The 10,475-nt window shown below is 39.4% G+C and overlaps 1 protein-coding gene across 6 annotated transcripts in view; it reads left to right on the forward strand.

The window, feature by feature from the left end:
- RAPGEF6 (Rap guanine nucleotide exchange factor 6) overlaps positions 1-10,475 on the forward strand; it is a 141,144-nt gene that overhangs the window by 102,547 nt on the left and 28,122 nt on the right. For all 6 annotated transcript variants that reach the window (XM_026063114.1, XM_026063117.1, XM_026063116.1 and 3 more), the window contains 5 exons: positions 666-909; positions 1,232-1,389; positions 5,138-5,378; positions 6,967-7,350; positions 9,475-9,686. In XM_026063114.1, the coding sequence (XP_025918899.1) occupies positions 666-909; positions 1,232-1,389; positions 5,138-5,378; positions 6,967-7,350; positions 9,475-9,686 (1,239 nt within the window). The remainder of the gene's footprint in view (positions 1-665; positions 910-1,231; positions 1,390-5,137; positions 5,379-6,966; positions 7,351-9,474; positions 9,687-10,475) is intronic.

Below are 10,475 nucleotides of genomic sequence, written 5' to 3' on the forward strand. Positions count from 1 at the left end.
TTCTGTGACTTGATAGACCAATTTGAACAATTTTTTTACCATTTGTATGTAGAAAGAAACTCAAATAGCATAAATATTACTTTTTCCATGGAATGATATCTTCTGGAAATGTCAGTAATAGACTAGTGTAGATTGGTAAATGCAACAGAAAATTTGATGCCGCTTACGTTCAATGGTATTGCTAAAAGCAAAGAAAGGTGGTCGCGGAAAATGTCAGTCTGTCTTGCAGTTATTCTTGAGGAAGCATCTGCATTCCATTAGCTAAAAGATTAAAAAAAAAAAAAAACAATAAATACATTGAGCTGATTGATGTGAATGTAATGCTGACTGTCTTCAGTGAACGGTAGCATAGCTCTATTAAATTTGCTGTAAAAGTTATTAATTTCAAAAGTAGCTGGGAGAGCCCAACTATGCAGAATGTTTGTTTCCATTAAACATGTAGGAGTTCTTTCTGCCTTTGAACCTAACAGCAAAACCCTTAAATGGGAAAAGACCCCCACCCATAGAATCAAAGTTAAAATATAACACACTGCCTAGTTTGTAACTTTCTGGCTCAATTTTTCTGGAGGCATGTGAAAGCAGAGCAGTTGGCAGGGAGAGGAAAATACAGTGTGAAGTTTTAATGGTGTGGAGGGAAATTACAATGTTTGTATCTTCTCTTGCAGTGTTCAAAGAGCTGCTTTGCAGGATAGGACAAGAAAAGAATGGAATTCCACATATTCCCAAAATTGCAGAAAAGAAAAACAACCGTTATTCCATCCCAGATATGCCTGGAGATGTGGAGCAGATGTTCCCACGTGAAAAAGGAAACAAGAAAATCAAAGCAAACACTGTATCTGGGGGGAGAAACAGAATCAGGAAAATTTTAGACAAGACACGGTTCAGCATCTTGCCTCCAAAACTGTTTAGGTATGTCAGACTCTTCTAGTAAAACAGTATTTTTTTTCCCCCCTGTTAAACTGTTGTATTGCTGCTTAGTATCTTCAGTTGTTATGTGCATGTTGCTTGTGTTTTTTTAAAAAAATGCAGCAATCCTACCATAACTGTAGAACAAGACCAGAATATCTTTTCCCTACCACTTTCAAATCGGCTTTTCTCTGTCCGCGTTCTGAAAGTCTGTCTACAACGCATAATTAAAACACCTGAGTACCATTGTATTTCCCACTTTCACTCATCCTGAGGTGAATATAAGGAGCTTGATGCACATAATAGAAACAAAACTGTTTTGCAGTGACGGTAGCGTGAGCCAGTCGCAGGACGACAGCATCGTTGGAACGCGGCAGTGCAGGCACAGCCTGGCCATCATGCCCATTCCTGGGACGCTCTCATCTAGTAGCCCTGACCTGTTGCAGCCTACAACTAGCATTCTGGATTTCTCTAATCCTTCAGGTAAAACGGCAGCATTAGCTTGATTTATATGATGATTGTAATTACAAGGCAGCTGATTCAGGAGGAAAATTGCATCTTTCACCAGCTGCAAACATGCTGAATGCAGTTAACTGTTTATCTTGTGACCTTAAGAGGTCCAAACTGGAGATTCACCAAAAGCATGAACTGCCCAAACTCTTTTGCCTGTTATTTTGGCCTCTCTTTCTGTAATGTGAGACTTTAGCTTCTTCTTACAAAGAAACGTATCTTGCCACCTAAAGTGTCTTTTTTTCACTGGAGTTTACCAGAGCTCCAGTGGAAGCGGGTTGGCCTTGTCTGTACCTTTCTCCTTGTATCATCTCTTCCCAATGCCAGTACTCCTGATGACTTGACTTGTCCACCCATCATCTTTGAATATATATTTCAAGCAGCATTGTGGGTAGCATAGGACTACTATTGCTACCCAGGTAACAATATTAATGCCTTCTGTATTACAAACATTAAGTTTGTTCAGTTATATTTCAGAAAAAAAAAAAACTGTTTTGAGACTTATGATCTGTGCTTCCACTGCTGCTAGTGTAGGAACAACATTAATGGAGTGGCTGCAGGAGGTATTTGTTGTTATCTGCAGCTGCCTGTAAACATGTCAGGTCAGAATCATGTTTCTCTATTCCAAATTCTATGCATAACTATATGTTCTGTAAACTGCCTTGTGGCTAAGACTTATCTTTATGTAAACTTGCATATTGCCCCCTGAAAAGGGATGTGCACAAATATATCCTGTTTTGTGCATAAATATTCGTGGCAAATGAGTTCCCTTTTTGCTGCAAATACATTTTCTTGTTGTCTGCATGAGAGCTACACACATGTTCTCTAAGAATCTTTCCTGAACATTTCTGCAGGTTGCTGCATAATTATGAGCTGTGGATAATTAGTCTTTCTTACCTCTACTCTCAGATGATCTCTATATGTTTCACTATAACAAATGTGCAGTCATTTTTGGCAGAAAAAAACAATATCTTCTTGACATGGCAGTGTATTACATACTCTTAAGTTTTTTAAACATCTAAATCTTGATTTGGTGTTGACACTGGGTTTTTTTTGTTTTGTTTTTTCCCCCCTGCCTGCAGCTGTTGGGTTTTACTGTAAGTATCTTGATATATAGCATCCTGAAGACCTTAATATTGCATGGCTTGCCTGTTAAACTTAACATGTTTTCAAACATTGTGTTGGTACAGTTATTACTGTTAGGGCATTAGAAAGTGGGTGCCTGTAAACTTCCCTTTAATAAGAGAAATCTGTAGGCTTCCTTTGTGAGCGTTGTGATCTCGCGGCAGAGTGCTGCACTGAGGTTCAGAAGACCTACGTTTTATTCCCACTGCTGCCACTGACATACTGAATATCCTGCAGCAGGTTACTTGCTACTCGGTGCCCTTGCTGTAAAGGAATGAAGTTGCTTATATCCCTTTTACAGAAACTGAAGTTTTAGATGATAGCGTAGTTTAAGATTTAGTTTGTTCTTCTGTTGGACTCTGCATAACTAAAATTTTGTGCATGCTACCTTGAATTGTCCACCTCTGTATTGTAGCCACACACTGAATCATGAGTACGGAAGTAATTTTTATTATGTTTACCTGCTTAAAAGAAAAAGACCGTAAATGCAGACATGTGCTTGTAGTATAAGTTTTTATCATCCGTCACTCATAAGTTGCACTAAGTTCTGGTTGCAAAGTGGTTTTTTTTTTTTTTTTTTTCAAAATCACATTTTAGTTTTGGTGTTAGATTTTTGAATGTGTTCTTATTTTTAGGTATGTTAACATCGTTATAGTATTAGAAGCTGATTTCTTCAATCAGATCCTCAACACAGGTTGTAAGGTTTCATGATCATGCCAGAGTTGTAGCTGTTCGGCTCTTGTGTCGATTTATGATGACTTTTGTCAGGACAGGCATTTCCCAAAGTATTCAGTGCATCTTTCTCACCGTTTCACTTGGAAACGAATACGTAATATATATATTACTCCTTCTTACTGTCCTCACTTGTGTGCATGTAGAGCACTTCAAATTCGCCTGGTCCCCACCGATTAATGTGACCCTGCTGGTAACGTGGCAGTCGCAGTAATGAAGCGGGTGGTAGAATTAGTTTGCAGTCAGAACTTTTTTTGACTGCTGTTTTCTTAACACCATGTTTCCTCCCATCTTCAATCTTACTTAACACCTGCTGTCGAGGCTGCTTTTTTTCCAATGGAGTGAAGCTTTTGGCGTTGGATCATAAATGACCTGCAGTCTTTTAGCCCTGAAGTCCCTGTTACTCACCCCCGTAACACAAGTGCTGATGCAAGGAAGAGTAACCCTGAGGTCACTGTCCCACCAAAGAGATCTTCATTTTTTCCTTATGCAAGGGATTTTGACAGATAAAAGTTAACGTATGGAAGAAGGGGTCAACACTGTAAAATTGCTCCTAGGGAGGCCGGGGCTGTCTGACGCCAGCGTTAGCGGAGCGCTGCCGTGGGGGGACCTTGGCGCGCAGAGCGGGGAGTTTATCCAGCAGCAGTGCTCCAGCCACCTGGGGAAGATCCACCTTTCCGTTGCCTTCCCTGAGGCTCCCCGTGTCCCGCTTCGGGGCGTGGGAGCTCCTAGCCCTCAACCTACAGATGTGGCACTTACCATCGAGGTTATTGAAGATGGGTCAAATAACAGCGAGAGAAGCGAAGGGCAGATATCACGGCAAAGGCCTCTGACACAGAAGTGGGAGTCTTTGACGTGGGAGTTAGGACACGTTTGCCTCGGACACAGTTTTTTGAACAGTTGCAGGCTCTGGAGCCATTACGGCTGAAGTCTCTGCGAGAGCCGGCGTCCAGCGTTATTCCTCTGTGAATTCTTCCCAAACCTGCTAAGGCTTGGTCTTCAGCGTTTAGAGAGGGGGAAAAACAAACAAACAACCCAAAAAACCCCTGTGCTCCCTTGAAGTTTAATTAACAGGATGCTTTTGACCTTGTTTTTTTCCAGCCAACTTTACTTTGAAAATTGAGCATTATATAATAGCAATGGAGCGAATTATCGGCAAGCATCAAGCTGTAAACTAAAGGTGTTTGATGCGTGAGAATTTATTACCTGCTCTAATCTGCCTCAGATAAAGCTGTTTTCTCAATTAAAACATACTTTTAATACATAAAATGTGTTGTAAATGAGGACGCCAGCAAGAGTTGCGCGCTGGCAGCAGCGCAGTCGGCTCAGGTTAAGGAGGCGAGCGGCAGCGTTTGCAGGCGGCGTCAGATGCAGGCGAGGCTCCTCGCCGCTCCACCGCTCGCCCTTCCCCTCCCGCACCCCCTGCCCCGCAAAAAGCAGCCGGTCACCCAGGCCCACGCCGGGTCTCGCAAACAGCCGCAAGGGAGTCGTGCTTCCGGAAATCCTGAGACGCACTGAGAAGGACCGTGTATGGAACAGTAATATGATGGTATTGTAGTGACGTGGTGGTAACATGGACGTCTTGTGCTTTGACTGTGGCCATGATGTAATACGCAGGTTAAGTCCGTTGTGGAAATAAATGCAGAGGGAAGAAAATAATCCTCTTTTTTTCATTTACAGCTGAGGGAAAAGATTGGCTATTTTAATGAATATTTATAGGTGTTTATCAAGTCCAGCATGGTTTTTTTTCTTGCTTGCTGTTTTATTTTGTTTTCTGGCTATCAAATAATGCAGTAAGTGACCTTTGGTCTTTTTCAAGGGAAAAGTAACCTTGTACTTTAAAGATGTTCTTCTGTTGTTTTAGATATTCCAGATCAAGTAATCCGAGTTTTCAAAGCAGATCAGCAGAGTTGTTACATTATCATCAGCAAAGACACTACAGCCAAAGAAGTTGTGAGTCACGCTGTGCACGAGTTCAACCTGACGGGAGCCCCGGAGACGTACTCGCTCTGCGAGGTGTCCGTCAGCCCTGAGGGGGTCATAAAGCAGAGGAGGCTTCCGGATCAGTTCTCAAAACTCGCGGACAGGATTCAACTCAATGGACGGTAAATGCACCCTTATTTTCATTTCAGTTTGCGTTTATGTGACTTTGCCTTTTAGGATTGAAACATTTGAAAGAAATCTTGGGGAGCGATTCCTTTTAAATTAAAATAGGAGCAAAATGCCTGGACTTACCTCTGCATTACAGAGGACGGTGAAAGACACAGTTTACTTACCTAGCTATCCAGACAAAACAGAACTGCTGATTGAGGTTATGTGCAAATGAGTAGCCTTAAATTTTTCTAAGTTGTCATTATAGAAGGTTATCTGTTTTCTGTGTTCATTGGAAACTACTCCTGTGGCTGCTTTTATGACCAAAACAAAAGCAATGTGTCCAGCTGGTATGTAAACATCAGGTTCGGTTGGGGTGCAGGGGAGAGGATTTCTGCCAGAGGGTGCGAGCAAGGTGTTTCTTGCTCTCTGCACGGATGGTTTCCAAGCTCTGCATCTGTAAAAATCTGTAATCACACTGAATGTCAGTGACTTCCATCAATGCTGGACAAAAGGTTTCTTCCCACTCTGGAGTCTGGAGGGACAGGAGTAGCACCTTACTTCTCTCCTGAATGCTGGTAGTTCTGAAAACATCCGTGTATTGGGTCGAGTTAGCAAGAGAGTCTTTCCAGAACACAGCGATTCTTACAGCGCCTTTGTGGAAGGTTCGTAAATAGGTGCTCTCGTCCCTGCGTGCACAAATGGAGTTTCCTTAAAGATGCATTTACTAAGAATTACGAGGTGACACATTGCTCCAGAGAGAAGGTGCTAGGAGAGCTCTCTGATAGAAGAATAGACAAATAAATGCCAGTAATTCATTTCTCCCTCTTCTTCTCTTTTCTTTCCTCTGTTTCATGTTCCCCTTCCACTCAAAAAAAAAAACAAAAAAAAACCCACCCTCTCCAAACCTACCCCAAGCTCACTTGATGACAACTAAATTTAGCAGATCAGGATAATGTATATAGTAGCTTGCCCCTGAAAAGAAAAAAATTTTTTTTTCTGAGAGTTTCCATATGTACTTTATGATTAAAGGATATAAGTAATTTCTTTCTCTATGATATAATATTGCAATGAACTGATACTAACCTGAGGTAAATTCTTCTGTTTTTCTGTGAGATGCTATGAAAGTTTTCTGAAAATTTAAGTGCTTCTGTTTTATCTGATGACCTGATCCATACTAGAAGAAGGTTTATTAAGTAAAAAATTCTTTAGTCCTCTTTTCTAGGCAACAAAGAATTTATGAGGAATAGACTTTGCTGTATTTAAGTGATCTGCTTTAGACCATGAAAATGAATTTTCCAGATACCTTTTCATTTCCTGAATATTGTGTACTTCATGTATATATTAATATGCTATATTAAATTTATGTAAGATATGGAGAAATACATTAATGACAGATTTTAAATATTTCTCAGAACTAATGTGTGCTTAAAATGTTATTTCACTGCTGAATTTACAAATGGAAAAGTAACTGACCTTTTTCTGAAGGTGAAAGCTCCTGCGTGTTAGAGTATAATATAGAAAATAATATTAGCAGAGAGGTAGAAAAGATCACTCAGAAGAGTGTCTCTGATGTTTTGTTATAATTCAATTGTTCTTTAGGTATTACCTGAAAAACAACATGGAGACGGAGACGCTGTGCTCAGATGAGGATGCTCAAGAGTTGCTGAAGGAAAGCCAAATTTCCCTTCTGCAGCTTAGCACCATCGAGGTTGCCACACAGCTTTCCATGAGAGACTTCGAATTGTTTCGGAATATTGAGCCTACAGAATACATTGATGACCTTTATAAGCTGGACTCCAAAACAGGAAACGCTCGCCTAAAACAGTTTGAGGATGTCATAAATCAAGAGACGTTCTGGGTTGCCATGGAAATTTTAGCGGAGCCCAACCAGCTCAAAAGAATGAAGATTATTAAGCATTTCATTAAAATTGCCCTCCACTGTCGAGAATGCAAGAATTTCAATTCCATGTTCGCGGTTATAAGGTAAAGTACTTTCCATTTGTCAGATCTGATTTATGGTGTCAAAAGCAATTCTGTTAAACTGAACGAAAAGAAAAAGGTGTTTTCCAAGCAAATTACTGATGGCATGGGATAGTTTTAAGGGAGTTTCCGGGCTTTTCAACATACTAGACTGTACAAAAGATGCATTTTCATTGCATTCTTTTCCTCCCTCAACCTCAGAAGAGGCTCAGCGTTATTACAGTGGTTCGTGCGACTGCCTCATCTTTAACGATTACCTAGCAGGGAAAGAGGTGATTTGCACAAAAGCGCTGTTTAATTGATGAACTTCAGAAACCTGCTTGAATGTTGCTGCCTTTTTCTATGATTCTGGTATCAAATTTCCCTCCCTTTTTCAGTCCTTGCTACTTTTTCAGTGTGCACTGAGTCATATCTGAAATGATGATACTACTTTATTTCTTTCTGTCATTGTAGGGGCTTCCCAGAATCAGTCTTGTTTTATTTTAATTTTCCTTTTTATTCTTGCTGGTTGTCTGCATGCTTCTCTTTCTTTTTTTTTTCTTTTTTTTTTAAATCTTTGTTTGCACATTTATACTCTTTCTCTTTTGATTTATACTAGATACTGCTTCTTTGACTTTAGCAGCCTGAGTTCAGTTTTCTTTTATTCACAATTATGTAATACCCAGGTTTTATTTAATAATAAAAAAAACCCCTCCATGATTCATCAGACACAGATCTGGATTCATGCTGTATCCCAACATCAGTAATGTCTCTGAAAATACCATTTTTAAGTATCTTCTTCTGTGCCTAACCAATTTATCAAAGGATTTTTGCTTCTCTTTAACCGTATGTTAAAGAATTCACAGCAGAGGCCCTCAGTGCTGCTCTTAGTATTCACTATTAAGTTCACCTTTTAAAACAAAATCTTTGAGATTGCTTTAGTGCTAGATACTGCTCAAGCTTGTTGTCCTTGTCTTTTATACTTCATGAAACTTAAGCTAATACTGAACCGTTCTGTTCCTTTCTGGAATTTGGAGGCTTCAGTGAGGTTCTTGTCCTGCAAGGAAAATGTGCAAGTCAAGTTGAACTTTCTAGATACCACTTACCAAGGTATACTGCCACCAAGAGTAAAATCATTCAGCTTAACAATTCATTTGAGTATCTCCTGGAAAGAATTTCCCATAGAAAAAAGGATGTGTGAGTAAGGAGAGAAAGATAAGGAACACCCTTTTCTCTTTTCATAGCAATTGTTTTGTTTTTCTGCTCTTTAGGTGAAATAACTCATTTATCTTCCCAGAGACGCTCAATCAAAATCAGTTTTTCTTAACTGTATGAAAGGCAAATATAAACAGTTATGCAAAATCAAGCTGAAAGTGTTCTCAGTTGTGAATCCATTACGATTTTGGAGAATTATGTTTGACCTCGCAACTTGTTAATGCGTGCTGGAGAACAGAATGCACTTTGTAATTCTGCAGCTATAAAAGCTTTGCAATCCTTGCAAACCTCATTGAGCTAACTTGGTGAAAAATTGTAATAGGGAGGCTGGATATATTTAATTAAATTTCTAATTTATATCCAACTAAATCTGGATATATTTTTACAGTGACTTAAAGAGAATGATGGCACAATAACAAGTTTTAGCATATCTATTACTTTTAATTTTCAGTCTACTGGTACTCGTTTACAAATACTCTAAGCATGTTGTTCTTAAGTCTTTTCACTTTTGTTTGTGATAAGCTCTGTGTGCTGGTCTCACTTGCTACTATAATTGTATAATCAGCTCATTGATTTTTCACCCTTTTTGTCCTTACCATGGTATAGATTTTTACAGGAATGAAACGGGACTTAAGTGCCGATGGGCATCAGTACTATGTTACGGGCAGACTGTGTTGGCAGGCTAACTTAAAATTTGTACATTGTGAATAGGAAACAGTCATGCTCGTTAGGTTTCTCGTTTTTGCTCGCTCATGAGAGCGAGCAGCAGTGGCTTATTGTGCTGAGCTTGCTTGCAGCCTGGCGTTCGCCCAGCTCTACCGTTAACCTTGTGAAAACTATTTTTAATCCTTAAAACAGAAAACAGCTCTTTACTTCTTTATGAAACGTAGTGATCCCTTTTGCAGCTAATCATGAAATATATCTGTTTTGCAGTGGGTTAAATCTAGCACCAGTAGCACGTCTCAGAGGTACTTGGGAAAAGTTACCAAGCAAGTATGAAAAACACCTCCGAGACCTTCAAGATCTCTTTGATCCATCTAGAAACATGGCAAAATACCGCAACATCCTTAGCAGTCAGAGCATGCAGCCTCCAATTATTCCACTCTTTCCTGTTGTCAAGAAGGATATTACATTTCTACACGAAGGTAATGTCAAGCATAGAGAAGTAATAAACTATGCATTGAGTATATTTAAGCCCTTGCTTTAGCACTCTGTGATCCAGCAAATGACTAAAAGGAAGCTGCCACCAGTATGATGCTTTTGATATGTCCTTTGCAGGAGTAAAGTGAAATATAATTCTGAATGCATAATAGAAGAGAGTGATCCTAGACAAGAATAAAATTTTTATTTTAAATATATTTTAAGTATTTTACAAGCAGTGTTTAATCTTCATCAGCTGTCCTAAGGTTAGGATGGTAGAGCTGGTGAGTGCGCTAACTAGAAATCTGACTACTTCAAATATATTTCTGTTACAAAAACCTGTAGCTGCAGTGTTTCTAGGCTTAGTTCTGTGTTGTGGCTTTCAGAGAGCTACAATGATATAACACCTCCCACTCTTGCTTTCAGCATTTTCTTTTTTTTAAAAAAAAATTTCCATTTTTTTTTCTTTTACACAAAGTTCTGCTCACAATTAGTTAAGATTATGGTTTTATAAATATGCCAAATTCTTGATTATGATGTTTCCAAACTGTTTGAACTGATTTCAGAATATGACTCCTGTTGATGTCAGTTCTATATTTATCTTATTTTATCATCTATGACAATGAATTTGGGCATGGTTCACTTACTTCTTTTTCTTCCTACAAATACTTGCTACTTTAGGATTAGATTAGCAAGGGCAAAGCTAGATAGTTTGAGTGGGCCTGACTGGCATTCGTGTTTTGCCACGATGCCGTTTGCTGTTTTCCTGCTGTTTTGATTAAAACAGTCGGGGG

The sequence above is a fragment of the Apteryx rowi genome, unplaced genomic scaffold (genome assembly GCF_003343035.1).
Source record: "Apteryx rowi isolate R43461 unplaced genomic scaffold, aptRow1 scaffold_2, whole genome shotgun sequence".
In the NCBI taxonomy this organism is placed as follows: Eukaryota; Metazoa; Chordata; class Aves; order Apterygiformes; family Apterygidae; genus Apteryx; species Apteryx rowi.